This window comes from Nomascus leucogenys, chromosome 22a, assembly GCF_006542625.1.
Source record: "Nomascus leucogenys isolate Asia chromosome 22a, Asia_NLE_v1, whole genome shotgun sequence".
Taxonomy (NCBI): Eukaryota; Metazoa; Chordata; class Mammalia; order Primates; family Hylobatidae; genus Nomascus; species Nomascus leucogenys.
In genome coordinates, this window is record NC_044402.1 from 65,384,402 (window position 1) to 65,402,981 (window position 18,580).

The 18,580-nt window shown below is 34.5% G+C and overlaps 1 protein-coding gene across 6 annotated transcripts; it reads left to right on the plus strand.

Annotated features, from left to right (window-relative positions):
* Nucleotides 1-1,159: 1,159 nt before the first annotated feature.
* On the plus strand, nt 1,160-18,180 carry CRISP3 (cysteine rich secretory protein 3). 6 transcript variants are annotated; one of them, XM_012505392.2, is made up of 8 exons: nt 1,160-1,284; nt 8,128-8,231; nt 9,051-9,167; nt 9,967-10,054; nt 11,714-11,859; nt 12,268-12,365; nt 14,308-14,396; nt 16,698-18,180. In XM_012505392.2, the coding sequence occupies exons 1-8, from the start codon at nt 1,248-1,250 to the stop codon at nt 16,823-16,825; spliced, it is 807 nt and encodes a 268-aa protein (XP_012360846.2). In that variant the 5' UTR covers nt 1,160-1,247; the 3' UTR covers nt 16,826-18,180. The 6 variants fall into 6 exon arrangements, with proteins under 6 accessions (XP_012360846.2, XP_003254226.2, XP_030658457.1 ...); XM_003254178.4 differs by having other exon boundaries at nt 8,158-8,231; XM_030802597.1 differs by having other exon boundaries at nt 8,158-8,231; nt 14,308-14,400; nt 16,702-16,825.
* Nucleotides 18,181-18,580: the final 400 nt, after the last annotated feature.

The window sequence follows — 18,580 nt, forward strand, 5'->3', positions numbered from 1 at the left end:
ATACATTTTGCCACAGAAAGAGGATTGTGTAGAAGGTTGTTCCAAGGTGATTTTTTCCACATAGCTGATTTGGTTTATTGAGAGCTTCCACTTCACGTGTTCATAAAGTAAAAAGATTCTAGAAGTTACTTGGAGACATGGCAGCAAATGGTTAACCATTTTTTAATGGTAAAATCCAACCTGATTTTCTGAGTTCTCAACTCTCTTATAACAGACATTTAGAAGTATCTAATTCTTGAACTCAAAATTAACTATAATTTTAAAATGTGCCTATTGTGTAGACATTGATCTGTGATTATACATTTTGTCACATTGATCAATAAAGCTAAATATAAAAATGAAAATGAACAGAAACTATTGAATTATGCACCACAAGGTGCAATCTATGTGCCAACATAAGCATGCAGGAATGTCTGGTTGCTACGTATATGTTACTTGTGATTTATTAATTTATACTTCTTTATTTATATAAACTCAATATTTAAGATTATTGTATTTTAGAAGTAGAGGAAATCTGAAATTGTTAGTCCACCCCACTTCATTATTGTGCTATGGAAACAAGCCTGGAATGATTGACATCTTCCATAGATGAACAGAACCAAATAATGATAATTTAGCATGGAGATCAATATTATGTTTGATTTTATACAACCAGAAAATAAAAGTAAATACAGCACATCTTTGAACATAGAAATACCAATGAGTTATGATGTGTTTGGCCATTGAGTTCTGAAAGTCACTGTGGCCTTGTATTTACAAACATTAAAGATAAAATTATTATCCAAAACAGTAATGTCCAATAGATTATTAATAAACATTTTAGATAGCTGTAAAAAACATTGTGTCCTCTAGAGTTCATGAAAATTATGAGCTTAATTTCAATCCAACAAAAGTAATTCTGAAAACTCTAATGTTGTGATGATAATAATTTGGCTAAGAATTTTCAAACTATTGACTGGCAAAAATATGGATAAATTGTAATATATGAGCTTCAAAGAATAAATGCACAATTACAAAACTTGATATAGCAATTTATTTTTAAAAGCCATTTGAGGAATCACCAAATAATTTCAAAACCATGATTAGAAAACCAGCAATGAAATTTGAGACTACTGGTATGACAAATCCTGTTTCAGGCCTTGTTGATCTAGAGTTACTTGCACAACCAGAATTTGCCAAAACAGGAAATAGGTGTTTCATATATACGGCTCTAACCTTCTCTCTCTGCACCCTCCTTCTGTCAATAGATGAAACAAATACTTCATCCTGCTCTGGAAACCACTGGTAAGTGATAACTCCTTTATTTCAAGGTGAACATTATTTATTTCAAGGTGAACAACACATTTACACCTTATCAATGATAAAGTGATATATTCAGTATATTTTATCTACAATTTTCCAAAGTTTATTGATAACTTTTAATGAGAGTAATTATCTTAATATATTCATTTTAAGCTGAGAAGCTAATATATAGACAGCTTTATTATTCCAAAAGCACTTTTATCCAGTTTGAAATTAAAATAAAATTTTATCTTTCATTCTAAAGTAATATAATTAATTCCCATGTCTATGACTTTTGGAAACAATTGTACTAGAACTATTTTTAATAGAAAAATGAAAAACTATGAATATATGTGTGTGCATATTTTACATCAGTAACTTTTACTAATATTAAACCATACAGCTATATGGGATGCCATAGCAAAAGTTATAAATTGGTCAAAACAAAATTATAGCACTGATCTCAAGATTAAAAAGTATTTTATTAAAGACCATCAACATAAAATGCAATTTACCTCATGAAATGCACTCAGATCAAAAACAAAAAAAAGACTTTTAGAAGTTTTTCAGTCAAAAGTCAGTCTACTCAGTCATGTTTATGTAGGTAATTTAAATATAATATCTATCATGCATATTTCATCTAAGGAAGCAATTTCCACATACAGCTTTATATTCCGTAGCATATTAGAAGTGATTCTGAAGAATCAGATAGTAGGAGACCACAGAACTACCTAATGACAACATGAAAGGGGTTATTTACCACTAGACAGAAGATTTTAAAGTAAAATACTTTTCTTCCCTGTGGCTAAATGCTATCCAGGAAACTCTGGGAGTATTTGCAATAGCCATAGAAGATCCGGTGTTGCCTCTTCTGCTAGTTAAAACCAAATCTAGAATGTCTGCCTGTATGACTAAGACCTCTGAAAGTGGATCAAAAGAAATTAAATTGATGACAAGTTTCAAGCCTGGGAGTTACCCTGCATTGATGAGTTGTGAGGTAAATTGGGGCTTCTGATTTGTAAGAGGCAGGGATGAATTGGGAGGAAGAGTGTCAGAATTCTCAAGTAATGTAAATCTGATAATTGCTATGAATTTCAGTTACGTTATTTATTGAATTCAATTAAAAGGGAGGGAATTCGTCCTTGAAACAAAAAGTGCTTCTCAAGAAATGCAAGACAGCTATTCTTATTTGGATATCTTTACGAATTTCTTACTTGATGAAGTCTAGCAGTTTTGCAAACTTTGCATATTGGCATAGGCTGCTTTCTGCATCACAGATACATAATAAGATGAAAGAAAGTGATCAGAATAAAGATTAACTATTAAATTTTAAGTAAGAAAATATTGCATCAAATACTTTTCTGTGCTGTGACTAGTTTATAAATGTGTCTATACCTATAGTGCACACATTATACTCACATGTGTTAATGCTTTTGACATCTTTTCTAATCCACATAATCCTTTAAAATATTTCTATTGTCTGTTCTCCCTCCTTTGCTTTTTAATGCTATGATGTTTGGTCTGTCTCTTAAGTTTTGTATTTTCCTCCATCGGTTGATTTATCTGTTCCTACAATAATATTAAATTTTTGTCAACAAATGTTTGAAGTCTATCTTAATAACTAATATGAAAAGATAACCCAATTAATTCTTCTTTCTTTTTTTTCTTTTTCTTTTCTTCTTTTTTTTTTTTTTTTGAGACAGAGTCTCACTCTGTTGCCCAGGCTGGAGTGCAGTGGCACACTCTCGGCTCGCTGCAGCCTCCACCTCCACCTCCTGGTTTCAAGCAATTCTCCTGCCTCAGCCTCCCCAGTAGCTGGGATTACAGGCATGCACCACCAAGCCCGGCTAACTTTTGTAGTTTTAGTAGAGATGGGGTTTCACCATGTTGCACGGGGTGCTCTTGAACTCCTGAGCTCAGGCAACCCACCCTCCTGGGCCTCCCAAAGTGCTAGGATTACAGGCGTGAGCCACTGCTCCCAGGCAATTCTTCTTTTAAAAGTTTACTTAGTTATTCATAAGCCACTTAAAATTTGTATTGGAATTAAAGTAAACAATTATCAGGTTAGTTTAGGATTGATATCTTTATGCTAACATGTGCCATTGAAAAGCATTACAAAACTCTCCAATTTATTCAGAACTTCTGCTATGTTCTTTATTAAAGTTTTAAGATTTTCTCCAAAAAGGATTTTTAAATTTATTTTGCTGTTTCCCAGATACTGTATAGTTTTTTTAACTGTTATAAGTGTTTCTTAAATATTATATTCTAGTTGAGTGTTTCCAGTAATAGAAATGGTATTTTTGTAAGTTGATAGTGCATCTAGCAAAATTGTTAATTTTGGTGTGTTCTCCAGATAGATGATCTTATCATTTGAAAACAATAACAATTTTACCTCTTCTCTTACAAAAGTTGCAAATATTTTATATATATAATAATACATTTTATATTATTACATATAACATGATGTATACATTACATTACTTGTATATATTATATACATATATATGTATATGTATATATTTTCTTTTCTTACAGCTTTGATTAGGATCTCTCCAGTACTGTATTAAATAAATTAGTCATTCTTTTCTTGTTCCCAATATTAAATGAAATGCACCTAGAATTTCTCCAATAACCATTATATTGGATATAGATTTGCAGTATATGCTTCCTACCAAAGTAATGATCTCTTCTATGTTTTTTAAAAAAAAAAAAACTACATACAGGGGTTGAATTTAATGATGTATTTTTTGTCATATTACTTTGCTTTAGTCTGTTAATGTGATGAATTTTACCAATGAATTTTCTAATTTTGAATTATTCTTACAGTCCTCGTATAACTTTACTTGGTCATGATATTTTTAATATATTTTTGAAATTGATGAGTTAATATTTGGTTAGGATTCTTGCAATTCATTGATGAAGTGGGCTTATGTATTATTTACTATTATTCTTATGCCTTTTATGAGTCAATCCCGGAATTATATCCACTCCTCAGATTACATTTCAGGAGAAAACAGCATTGGGAGGAAGTAGTCAAGCTAATTTGAACCATACAACACTAGGGAGTAAGAAGGTGTGACTATAGGAGCACTGGAGAGTGCTATCACACATGATCTTATTATCATTGGTTCTTCACACAGGATGGTACTTTTGTTTTTTTGTTTGTTTGTTCGTTTGTTTGTTTGTTCTGAGACGGAGTCTCACTCTGTCGCCCAGGTTGGAGGGCAGTGGCGCGATCTCGGCTCACTGCAAGCTCCGCCTCCCAGGTTCACCCAATTCTCCTGCCTCAGCCTCCCCCGTACCTGGGACTACAGGCTCTCGCCACCACGCCCGGCTAATTTTTGTGTGTTTTTAGTAGAGATGGGGTTTCACCGTGTTAGCTAGGTTGGTCTCGATCTCTTGATCTCGTGATCTGCTCACCTCGGCCTCCCAAAGTCCTGGGATTACAGGCATTAGCCACCGCACCCAGCCCCACACAGGATGGTTCTTACAGTTCCTTGGTGCTACTTTGCTGACACATAGCACTAGAGCAAGCGTTTTTCTGTTGTTGCAGAATTTTGCAAATAAAGAGGAATCAATGATTGTTTTGAGGCAAGAGTAGGAACTAACAGGCATTACTTTAGACCAACCACTGCTGTTGGATGCAGCACTCCCCTCTCCTTCACATTCACTATACACAACACACACACACACACACACACACACACATCCATATACACATTCTAGAAGTCATGAGAGACTTTATTTTCCTCAAATTTTCTCACTATCTTTTCAGTATTTTCTTGGAATCCCTGTTTCCCTCTTGCTTCTATAATTTTTTCAGAGTTAATTTTGGGGTGGCAGCAAGAAGCTTGCCTATTTTGATATTCTGCCTGGAATAAAAGCCAAAGGCTTGCTTTATAAATAACCCATTTGATTAATTCTTCTCTTAGCACTAAGCAAATTTGTCCTACTTCCTAATTTGCAAATCCTTATTTCCACAAAATGGACTGTTAAGGCCAGATATGCCTATAGAATTTTTGTAGATATATGCTGTCAGTCAATATGCAGTGATATCAGGTCATTTGAGAAAATGATTTCCTTTTCTAAGGGAGTGTTTCAAACATACCAAGTGGTCCTAACATCAGTGTGAAGAAGGCACAGAATGTTACAGTTTAATTGTATTATATACATTTATGCTTCAGAAAGACACAATTTGCTCTGCTGTAGATCTGGAATTAGTAGCAAACCATCACTATTTGAAATCGTAAATCTTTGAAATCCAGGGATTTGATTTTTCTCTAATCACACTTGAGATAAATTATTAATTTCTTTGAAAAAGGAAAACCAGAACAGAACAGAAAACCATATAAAAGGTAGGACTCAGTGACTTACACATAGCAAAATAAGTCTTTCAAGGGAAATGAATTAAGAGAAATCTAATGTTTATTTCCAGGAAATAGCAGAAAATAATGTATAACTAATACACTTAGAAATTCCTTCATGGAAGTGAATGACAGGAGAGGCTATTTTTTTTCATTCTTTCTAGTACCTTCTATGTGACGCTACTACTAAATGGAATTGCAGACAAATCATTTTCCACTTGCACCTGCTATTTACAGTAGTCCCTTGGGAGGAGAGGTGGGGATGGAGTGAAATATTACAGCGACCCTCTGTCACCATTATTGGTCTTAAAGCTGATGTTGTATCTTTATCATATTTATCTCATTCAAGTTGTTTACTCCCTGAGCCCTGAATTGTACTAGATTCTTCCCCATCTCTCTCTATACAGCATTGAAATGGATCACTGTAAAAGGAAATAAAATTTTAGTCTCCTCTTTTGCACACGTGAGAAAATTCAACCAGCTCCCACTCTGGGTACTTGAATGATGAGCTCCCGTAATTATATACTAGGACTCTGAGGGCAAGAACCAAGTCTTGTTCACTTGATCATATGCAGCAATATTATAACATGTTATCCTGAATAGAGTGTACAAAACTTGATAAATGTCTCCTAAAGGAAAGAAGAATACCTAATTGTCTGACTTACAAATGAAAATAGGGATCTGTTTTTCCTCTTTTGCTCTCAAATTCTGCAGGAGGCCCACTAGAGGGCCCATCTCTAAATACAGCACACTAGGAGTTAGGGCATCAACATATTAATTTAGAAGTGGAAGCAGGGCCAGGTTAAGTTATTTTTGAGTGAGTTTCAAGGTCTATAACACCAGTAGTTTGAGGTCTTCTGGAGTTCCAGATCTGCATTCTGGCACCATCATTTTTCGTGGATTCTTTTTTTTCTTTTCCAGGCTTCAAGTGTGTTTACTAATGCAAAATAAAACCACACTTGTTATCAAAAGTGTATCTCCCCTGCTCCCATTTTCTTGTTCTTCCATTGGAAATGTCTTTGAAAAAGTGATACAAATGGATACCAGCGAAGTCCCATACTTGTGGGGTGATTGTGGGGCGATGCTGGGGCGAGATGGTTTGTGGCATTGACTTTAATAGCATGAAAATGGGTTTTGCAAGTGTATATCAGGCTGCATCCCAATACTTAGATTCACAGTGGGTGGGGTGGTGGGGTGCGGAGGTGCTGGTTAGGAGAAGGGAAAGCTGAATTTAGTGCTGGGAACCAGTCTGGGGTGGAAAGCTCTTCCTTTGGGAGTTCTGTGGGGATTTGGTGTTAGCTAAGTTCATAGTCTAAGGGAGACCCAGTCCCAGCCCCCAAGAGCTGAGGTTCAGGAGGAACCAGTGAATTACTAAGAAGGAAGAGCTTTTGTAGGATGAGTCACTACTTCTATTAACATTCAGTCCAAAACAGAAGGCTAAGGGTCTACCATATACTATTTGTTCTGCTTTCTTGTTTTTAAACTTAACACTGAAGCCTAAGCTTCTTCTCTGAGGTTACAAAACAACCATAAATGTATAGTGGTTTTTATGTCTAATATACGGCCATAAGAGGATGTATTCTCATTTACTCAGACATTATAGTTCCCTATTGCTAGGCATATAATTAATTTACAATGTTTTAACCCTTATAAATGATAACGTGATGAAAATTTTATGCTTAAAACATTTTTAGTATAGTTTATAATTTCAGTAGAATTCCAAGGAGTTGAATTAGTGAGATAAAGAATGTGAACATATTAAGGATATTAATACAGATAGGGTTAGTAATCCCTTAAACATGAGAATCAAATTATTACCTTTTTGTTTTAAGATCCAGAGGGAAAAAAATGTTGCCTTTTTAAATTTGAGGCACGGTATTAGAGAAAGTTTTGAGAGGAAAGGAGTTAGGAGGCTGGCTGCATGGGTAAACTTGAAGAGAGTAGTTTAAAAGTATGCATGAAAAGCATATACTTAGAGGACTTTCTAGGGTTCGAAGAATGGCAAGTATATGAGCCAGATCCCTGATGGAAAAGAACTGGCACATGCTAACTTCTAATTTAAAGAGATGTTAATAAGGTTATATTTATAAAAGTGTAGACAGCACTTAAGGAAATCGGCAAGGGCTAATGCAGTAATACTCCAGTAATAATCACAGTTGGAAGCTACTGAATTGTCATTGTGAAGAATCCACTCCTAGAACCTAAAGATAGTTACACAGAGAAGACTGCGGAGCTGCAGAAGGAGGTAGAAAGTCCTTAGCATTTATAGGCATGCTTCAAGGGCTTCAGTCAGGAATTTTGGTTTGTTCTTTATAGTCTCAGTTGAATGCATACTTTGAAAGCTGAATCCACTGTCATTCTGCTGGCTCCATGTGACAAGTCTTCTCCTGTTACATTAGTAATGAATTTGGGATAATGGAGGTCATTACATTTCTCCCACCCCCATGTTACTCAACAGCACGTACTAATCATTTTAATGCAGATCCCTGTTCCACCGGTTTTGTTTTCCCAGCAATGACATTATTCCCAGTGCTGTTGTTCCTGGTTGCTGGGCTGCTTCCATCTTTTCCAGCAAATGAAGATAAGGTATGGTTGAAGTCAAAAATCTTCAGAAAAATTCAGGCAACCATGACGGATAGCAAGCTACTAGATCAATCTTCAAAAGTGAAAAGGTCTGGAGTGTCTGGTACATCTTAAAGTACTCATTAGTAGCTCAAGGAAGTTAACATAATGATGTTTAAAGCTGTGGTGATCAATATGGTAGCCCCTAGCCACATGAGGGTATTAAAGTTCATTAATTAAATGACTTTGCTCCACCCCGCAAATTGCCTTGGAGATTTTTTTTAATGTGGTAAAACTATCTTTTGGGTGATCCCATAAAATTTGCTACGTAATACATAAAACTCTTTTACTAGAGTATTGCATGTTACACATGCACTTAGGCTGAGCCTAAGCATTTTTTTTAAATACCAGACACCATTTCAGGCAGAAATTCCCCCTAGAGTCTTAGGGTAAATCATATGCCCCAATCCTTACAACTTCTTTGCTGCAGCCTGAGTGTGAATGTCTTAATAATTCCTATCATGTACCCTTGTCACTATAAGATGTTATCACTCATATATCTAGAAAAATCACATTAAGACCTCTCTTAACCCAGAAATTGGTATTTGTGGCCTCAGAGGAGATTTTAGTTTGTCATGCCATGAATTATATCCCCATTCTGAAAACTTTCATCTAATACTTTTCCATTAAAAAGTCATAGCTTTGGCAGTCGTTGACAATGTTTACCTAGTATTGGCAACACTTTTTTTAAAAATGGTCTTTGTTCCCTTGAACTAACATAGTTACCATTATGTGCAATTTCCAGCAATGTTAAAAAATAATTGTAATTTTATTTTCCCTTAGGATCCCACTTTTACTGCTTTGTTAACCACCCAAACACAAGTGCAAAGGGAGATTGTGAATAAACACAATGAACTGAGGAGAGCAGTCTCTCCACCTGCCAGAAACATGCTGAAGATGGTAAGAGGTGATATTGCAAAGGAGAGGGATGTGAACAAGCTGTGGAAGGAGCAGGCGGCTGGCAACTAAAATCTCTTAATAACTTTGAAGTTTACAAAGTTCTGTCTGTATTTTTCTATTTCATTTGAGCTGTGTAACGGGCAGAGCTGAATTTCTTAACTTCTCTTTATAATGGTTGCATAATGTCAAATTCATAGGGCTATTTAAATTATGGAGGCAGAATTAAAACCTAATCTTTGGACATACGGTGAAAAGCCATTATGTTTTTCTGCTCCTTGTCTTATCTGTCCTAATCTAAGATCAGAAAGACCTTTTCCCTTGAAGATAAATGCCATTTAGGGTAAATAACAATCTACTTTTCTGGGCCCTGTACCAAAGGCCACATGTCTCCCAAACATATTCAGTGAGGGGGAAAGAAAGAAAAAAAGGACCAGAAATGAAGTAAGCCAGCTAATTACTTCATTGTTGGAAAAGCAATCTCAGCACCTCCACATGTTTATCAATATTTAGAATAGGACCGTTACTAAAAATCTTTAGGTGTTTCTGCTGTCCTGTCATAAATAATTGGACCATAAACCTAGACTTTTCAATTACTTAGGGTAGACATATTACCTATATTTCTTTGTGGAGCAGATAAAGGCACATCAAAAATATATATATTTGATTACTATAAAAATTAGAAGATGCTTGTACAGAAATTTTATGATGATGTAAATCAATCTATAACCTGATTATAAAGCTTATGCTCCTTTGAGGTTTGAGACATTGAGTGGATATCTTTTTTCTGTCCTTGTTTCAGGAATGGAACAAAGAGGCTGCAGCAAATGCCCAAAAGTGGGCAAACCAGTGCAATTACAGACACAGTAACCCAAAGGATCGAAAGACCAGTATGTAAATTAGGAAATATTTGTTGAATAAATCAACAAGTAAAATAATCAGAAACCATGTTATGGTGTTGCATTAAGAAAACTTTGTAAATAAATATTGCTTCTAATGCTACCTTTTTCAATATGGACTATCTATATGTAGAGATAACTCTGAGAAGCACCATCTGTGCTTATTGTTTTATATAAATTTTACAAAAACTGTCTCACACAGTATCACGTTTGTACCTCTCAATCAGCTCAGGAGTAAAGCAGGTTACAGATCATCTCTTTCCCAATTACAGAGATTAGAAAACCAACAGCCTGGAAGAAAATGATGATTGGCAATTAATGTCATATATAGGAAATTTGGAATTAGAATTTCTGGCTTCTAAATCAGTACCCTTTTAGTGACAATATGCAGCCTACTTGTGTTTTGAAACCTACTTAATTTTGTTTCTATAAAATATTTTAAATTTTGTCAAACTGTTCCTGAATTTTATGAAAAACGTATTTAACATTAGCATTAACTTTTATTATTTTCTTTTGAATTTTTGATGACAGTAAGCCATGTCTTTCATATTTTCTGGTTGTTTACAATGCATACTATATTAGACTAAAAAAATGACCTGCAAGACATAACCGATACATCAATAAATATAAAAACAATTAGATAAAATATCATATGGATGAGCTATCAGATAAAATACTTATTGAATTATCAAAAATAACATAGGTAAAGGCAAGCCAGATTTACAAGCAGTAAATAACTGGCTTGTTTTGAAAATAGGACTGCCACTGTTATCTATATTTTTGAAATAAAACTATAATAAATTTATGAAAGGGGGTAACTATGGTCACGAGAAGATTGAAAGAAATGGTCTTGAAAATCCCAATCTATTGTTAAAATCTTAGCTTCTTTCTTTCCCTCTCAAAGGAGCTATACAAAGGTAGTTTATACTCTCTTTAAGTAGCATATAGACATTCCTTGTTGAGCCATCCAAATATAAATATTAATTTCAGGGCTTGAAAAAGCGTTGAAGTATTTCTGGGCTGCAAGGCACTTTTTTCCTTATTTTTTGAGCAGAGTGTGGCCTGTGATGTTCTGATTTGCTAAGAGGAGGCCTGTAACCTGTGAAAATATTGTCTTTTATGGTGTCATTTGCTTCATGTTTAGGGCTCTTAAAGACTGAGCATAAGACTTTTTAAAAAATTCACACAAAATAATAATTCTAACCACTTATTCAGATTCCTATATATGAGAACCTCTGTTGAGTATGGGCTAGAGCAGGAGAGGAATTACTAAGTTGATCTCTGCCTTCAGCAAGCTCACATTACAAAGCTGAAAGCTCATAAGGCACACACATGTGAAGAATTCAATGTGTAAATAAATGAATCCAGGGAGAGCAGATATTAAAGAAAAAAGGCTTCTCCATCTACTCAAAGTTTTGCATGTTGAGACCAGCCTCAAGTATTGGGCAAATCTGGCTTCTATTCAGCTTATAGCTGATAAGGATCTGAGGCACCCTCCTTATGTATTAGTCAATATTCATTAACGATGGGTACGGGGGACAGTATTTAAAAAACAGGGATTCTGCTGTGTGTAGTGTGTGTGTGTGTGTGTGTGTATTTTGCCATTGCATGCTTTATTGCTTTCCTCATAAGTGGTCTGTTCCTTCTTAGGTCTAAAATGTGGTGAGAATCTCTACATGTCAAGTGCCCCCAGTTCATGGTCACAAGCAATCCAAAGCTGGTTTGATGAGTACAATGATTTTGACTTTGGTGTAGGGCCAAAGACTCCCAACGCAGTGGTTGGACATTATACACAGGTAAGGAGAAGAAATGAAAAACCATCTCCTTTATAAGTGCCCTAAAAAAAAGGATTCTTCAAATTTTGACTGATTCCAAGTTGAATTTGGGGGAAATTTCAAGTGAATATAGAATAGTCTGGCATTTGGTGAGTATTTCAGCTGTGAGCTGTCATTTTTTAATAGACTGCAGGATCATGGTAGGGAAGCATAATCTTTGTCCAACAGTCTCAAAAAGGAATTACATGGAAATGTAATATTTTAAAGTGTTTTAGTTTGATTCAATAATTTAACTAAATATAGCCATAAGGTATATGAAAACAAAATGTGTCGGTAACATTCTTCTCAATTTTGTATTTCCTACTATTTGTTTTTTGGTATTTCCTTCTTCTCTAATGTGCTCTCATATCTTCACCTATTGGTTTATAGGTTGTTTGGTACTCTTCATACCTCGTTGGATGTGGAAATGCCTACTGTCCCGATCAAAAAGTTCTAAAATACTACTATGTTTGCCAATATTGTCCTGCGTAAGTATATATTTTAGCATTTATTGTCAATAATGCTAAATACAATTTAACATTTAATAAAAAAACAAACTAAAAAGCATATTTCAGTAAAGGTGAAGGAGATTAATCTTTAGAAATGTTTTCTAAAGTTGAGACACATTCAACCAACTTCTCAGAAAGATAAAGTTTTCAGTTCCAGTTCCAAGTATTATTGAACAGGGAGCTGTCTTTCCTCATGCCTAAAATAATTTGTCTCCTCTCTCAATTGCCTTTTCCTATGCTCATGGTTACTTCATAAGTACATGTAGTGTGTAGTTGTCTAAATATAATTTTATCAGTTCATGCTAAGTTTACACACGAGAAACTGGAAGCTTGATAATTAGTCCAGGGATAAAGTAAGGTAACAAACAAATGAAGAACTACCCATTTTAGTAATATCAGTCCTTTCTGCTCAAATGCTCTTACTTATGCTTATCAGAAAATTTCACATTATACATTAAGAAATGATTAAATCTTGGACCTCAAAGACTTTTAAGAGATCCCCAATATATTTCAAATAGCCAAGAAAAGGTAATATCTTAAATTTTTGCTTCTTAGAATTTACCACAAAAAAAATTACATGGAACCATCCATTAAGATCCTAATTTCTTAATTATCTTGGGTATTCCGCAGAAAGTCCACTTTTTTTTTCTCAAGCAATATAGTTGACCTACTCACAAAAAAAATCTGTGGATATATTGAAGATATATTCACAACATATCTATTAGCTTTAATTTCCTTTTAATATTTGAAGTTGTTCACCACTAGTGGGAGGGGTTTTCCCCAAACTCAGCTTTCTGCATGACTTATTTTGAGGCTTTAGATATCCCAGGTGATGTAGGATTCCTGTTTGAGACATATGACCTGTAAGGTCATTTTTCAGCAAAGAATTAACCCTGTTAATACAGAAAATTGAAAGACCCTGGGAGACTGCCTCCAAATGCCTGGTCATGAGAGGAGAGCATCTGGAGTCAGCATGTGAAGTGAGAGTTGGAATTAGTAATGAGAGAAAGCAGGGAAAAGAGAACTTCCAGAACACTTTGATATCTATTTCACATTTGTAAGTGCTCACACACCTACAGCTATATTCTGTGAAGAAAGGCTGAGATTCAGCTACATAGCCTTAGACCATTAACCTACTTAGTGCAATTAAGACTTTGACTTTCTTTATTTTCAGATGATAATTACCGATAGGAAAATAATCATCAATGATGTACAAGCTAGTCACTGTAAGATGAACACACAGAGGAGATTAGTATTAATTAAATCTTTTTTTTCCCTAACATTCCCATTCTTGGCAAACATAAACATCTCATACACACCACCTTTAGACATTCCCAAACCTTCCCAAGCCCAATACCCTTTCACAAACATACAGCAAAAACCATGTGAAAATCACCACCCCACCTAAAAGCCAAAATTTACACTGAAACTGTACTTACCCTACTTCATATTATAGAAATTATGGTATTTTTTATTTTTAATTATAAGTTACATTTAACATTAAATGTTATTTTTCATATTGCAACCTTCTGTGGTTCAGGAACTTTTCTTATCTCTCTAGGGGATATGTTTTACCCCTTGCCAGCACCTTGTGGTACATCATCTTAGCAATTTGATGAAGTCTGTTGGGAGACGAAGTGTGTTGCCACATTGAAATACACTCTAAAAACTTTAGACTTTAATTATCCTATTTCAGTTTCTCAGGTTGCAAGATTATGGTCAGGAAAGTGAATGAATGTGTGAATTATTCTCTTAATTTGCATTATTGTCTGAATATACTCTGAGATTATATTTTTAATTTTTTGACATAATTAAAAACATTTAATAAATACTCATGTATATTTGGTGACTGATACTAACCTTGGAGCATAAACTAAACATAAAAATGAAAAATATTTGACATTTTTATCTCGAATTTCAGTGGTAATTGGGCTAACAGACTATATGTCCCTTATGAACAAGGAGCACCTTGTGCCAGTTGCCCAGATAACTGTGACGATGGACTATGCAGTAAGTTTGAAGTGATTAACTTGATAATAAAATAAAATGATCTGACATTTCTTCTAAGAATTGAGAAATCTGAAGACAACCAACTTAAGCAATGCCTTCATGCAAAGCACAAAAAAAAGGAGTCTGTCTGGCTCTGTCGACCAGGCTGGAGTGCAGTGGCGCCATCTCGGCTCACTGCAACCTCCGCTTGCAGGGATCAAGTGATTCTAGTGCCTCAGCCTCCTGAGTAGCTGGGACTACAGGCACATGCCACCACACCTGATTAATTTTTGTACTTTTTGTAGAGACAGGGTTTTGCCATGTAGGGCACACTGGTCTCGAACTTCTGGCCATCAAGCGATCTGCCCACCTCAGCCACCCGAAGTGCTGGGATTACAGGTGTGAGCCATCACACCCAGCCTTACAGAGTGTTTTTAAGTGAAAATTTTACACTGTTCAGTATCTATGTATTATTTGCAATGTAAAATTTGGCCTGTTATCATATGTAACCTGTTGAAACACTTACCATCCATGTTATATATTGGCATATATGAAAATATGTCTGTGGAATAACATTGTAATTAAATAGGAAGTTTATTCTCATCAAAGTTTGTATCATTATACAAAATACAGCATTTTTTTAAAAAAGGAAAACAAATGTACATCTAAGAGTATGAGACCATAGAATATGGCTCAATCCAGACAGGGACTCCAAATACTGCAATTCCTCATATGCTAATGAATTTATCATACTAACTTCCTCATTTTTGCCATAGTGTGGTTAGTCATCAAGTTTAATATAATAATCACTTACATTTCTGCTTGCTAATAATTTTATATACATTTTAAAAGTCAAAATCAAATCTGTATCTAGTATTAGCTTGCAGAAGCCTCAAAAATATTTTAGCAAAAAGGGGTAAATAAATATATATCTTATACAATTTCATTTTGTGCTTTTATAAATAAAAGTACAAAGAGATGATATTTTTGTTTAACTAGGATATGTTACTAAAGTTATTACTGATAATGCAGTTGACCCATTCGTTGAGATTTTTACCTTTCAGATGCATTCAGCTGACTGAATTGTAAGTTTTTTTTTCTGACTGAATTGTATAGCTATAATTCAGAATACCGATAATACCAAAGCTGTAAATCAACTAAAGAAGGAAAATCCAAATATTTCCAGCACTGCCAAATCTATTTTCTAAGAAGCTTGAAATTTATCTTGTTAGTAATAATCAGCCAACTGAAAGATTTTAAACAGAAGAATGATAACATCTGAACTATGTTTTCTAAAGAGCTCCCAACAGTAGTAGGAAGAAGCAATTGGATGAAAGTCAGCTAGGAGACTGTTGGAAAAACACACACTCAAAAACAAATGGGTATCTTTACTGCATTAGGGCAAAATGAATGAAAAAAATAGACAGGTATGAAAAATAGGAAGAAAGTAGAATAGTCAGTTGTTATCTGGTATTGTTGAGTACTGATTACAAAAAAAAAAAAAAAAATAGAAACAAGTTCCAGTTGATTCCTGGCTCCTGGCTTGAATTGTTTAATAGTTGGGAGTGCCATTTCTCTGAAACTGGGTAAACCAAGTGAAACAGTTGTTGGGAAATAATAAGGAAATGTCAAGCTTGTAGATAAGATGATGAATTTAGTTTGAGATTTATTGAGTTTGTGGCCACTGAAGGACATCCAAGTAGAAATGTCCAATAATCATAATGACATTCTCTCCACCTTTTACATTATACATTTACATCTTCCTATAATAATTACTTAGACCTGAGAGAAAGACTGGCGCTATTAGAGTCTAGAACAACTGTGTCCAATGTAACTTTCCACAGTGATGAAGATGTTCAATATTCCTATAAAGTAGCCCTTAGACACGTGGCTACTGAGCACTTGATATAACTGGTGTTGTTGAGGAAAGACCTGAAATTTTAATTTTATTTAATTGTAATTAATTTTAATTAATTTAAGTTTAAACAACCACATGACAAATATCTACCATTTTGGATATTGCAGTTCTAGAGAAATTCATTTAAATTAATTTTACTCTGCTCACTTGTTGAGTGAGGAAAATGTATCAGTTCATCTTAGAAACATTTCCAAAGGCTCGAATTTAAAAAAGAATCAAAGAATCAATGTGTTTACTTAAGTGACCTTATGTGTCCCTCAAGATATAAAATGGCCATCTTAGTGTAATAATGTCAACTTGTTTGCTCACTTCCCTACTCTCCGTTCATATAGAATGTATTGTTTGTGTTGCTGTTATGAAAGCAAATGATAATGAAGTGACTACTTTCTTTGTTTTTATTCCAGCCAGTGGTTGCAAGTACGAAGATCTCTATAGTAACTGTAAAAGTTTGAAGCTCACATTAACCTGTAAACATCAGTTGGTCAGGGACAGTTGCAAGGCCTCCTGCAATTGTTCAAACAGCATTTATTAAATACGCATTACACACCGAGTAGGGCTATGTAGAGAGGAGTCAGATTATCTACTCAGATTTGGCATCTACTTAGATTTAACATATACTAGCTGAGAAAATGTAGGCATGTTTGATACACATTTGATTTCAAATGTTTTTCTTCTGGATCTGCTTTTTATTTTACAAAAATCTTTTTCATACAAATGGTTAAAAAGTAACAAAATCTATAACAACAACTTTGGATTTTTATATATAAACTTTGTGATTTAAATTTACTGAATTTAATTAGGGTGAAAATTTTGAAAGTTGTATTCTCGTATGACTAAGTTCACTAAAACCCTGGATTGAAAGTGAGAATTATGTTCCTAGAACAAAATGTACAAAAAGAACAATATAATTCTCACATGAATCCTTGGCTGTAGTTGCCTTTCCTAGCTCCACTCTAAGGCTAAGCATCTTCAAAGACATGTTCCCATATGCTGTCTTAATTCCTTTCACTCATTCACCCTTCTTCCCAGTCATCTGGCTGGCATCCTCAAAATTGAGTTGAAGCTGTTCCTCCTAAAACAACCCTAACTTTTATTTTGCCAAAATCAATACAATCCTTTGATTTTTTTATCTGCATAAATTTTACAGTAGAATATGATCACGCCTTCATTTTTAAACCTCTTTTCTCTTTGACAAACCTTCCTTAAAAAAGAATCCAAGATAATATAGGTAAATACCCTCCACTCAAGGAGGTAGAACTCAGTCCCTTCCCTTGTGAGTCTTCACTAAAATTAGTGACTCACTTCCAAAGAGTGGAATATGGAAAAGGAAACATAGTAACTTTACAGGGGAGAAAAATGACAAATGCCATCTTCACCAAGTGATCAACATTAACGTCACCATTGATAAGTCATGTGGATTTGTTCTAGGCAATCCTTCTAAAAATTCATAATCCCAATCTAATCATGAGCTAAAACATCCAGCAAACTCAAGTTGAAGGACATTCTACAAAATATCCCTGGGGCATTTTAGAGTATTCCTCAAAACTGTAAAAATCATAGAAAATAAGGAAATCCTGAGAAACAATCACAGACCACATGAGACTAAGGAGACATGTGAGCCAAATGCAATGTGCTTTCTTGGATCAGATCCTGGAACAGAAAAAGATCAGTAATGAAAAAACTGATGAAGTCTGAATAGAATCTGGAGTATTTTTAACAGTAGTGTTGATTTCTTAATCTTGACAAATATAGCAGGGTATTGTAAGATGATAACATTAGAGAAACTGAAACTGGGTGAGGGCTATCTGGGAATTCTCTGTACTGTCTTACCAAATTTTTGGTAAGTCTAAGAAAGCAATGCAAAATAAAAAGTATCTTGAAAAAAAATACAAGAATTTTTTTCTTGACTCCATGACGCATCAAAGATTTTCTTCAGATTATCTAGTTATTCTTTCCTAGACTTTTAACCTTCAGCTCCTTTATCCCAGTGCTATATGTTTGATTTTGTCCTTTCAGGTAATATCAATGATCGGGTTGTCATATCAGATCAACATGCTTATCCAGTATCAAACATCAGTAAAAATTTCAAGGATCTAAGTAATCATGAGGCAAAGGAAAACAGGAAGGTGCAAGACCACCAATGCAACTCCTAGATGCTATTTTTGGCTGCATCTCTTAATCTCTTAAGCAATAAATTTCCTAATTAGTCTCCATTCAAAACCTTTCAATAGGCTTCAGAAGTAATTAGTATAATATTCACCATCTTAAACTGATCTGCAAGAAGCTG

Bases quoted from the DNA above. Each gene is read 5' to 3' on its own strand.
- CRISP3 (XM_030802595.1), top strand. From the start codon at position 1,248: ATGAAACAAATACTTCATCCTGCTCTGGAAACCACTG. The intron at 10,055-11,713 runs GTATGTAAATTA...GTTCCTTCTTAG, and splicing joins CCCAAAGGATCGAAAGACCA to GTCTAAAATGTGGTGAGAAT. The intron at 14,397-16,697 runs GTAAGTTTGAAG...TTTTTATTCCAG, and splicing joins CTGTGACGATGGACTATGCA to CCAGTGGTTGCAAGTACGAA.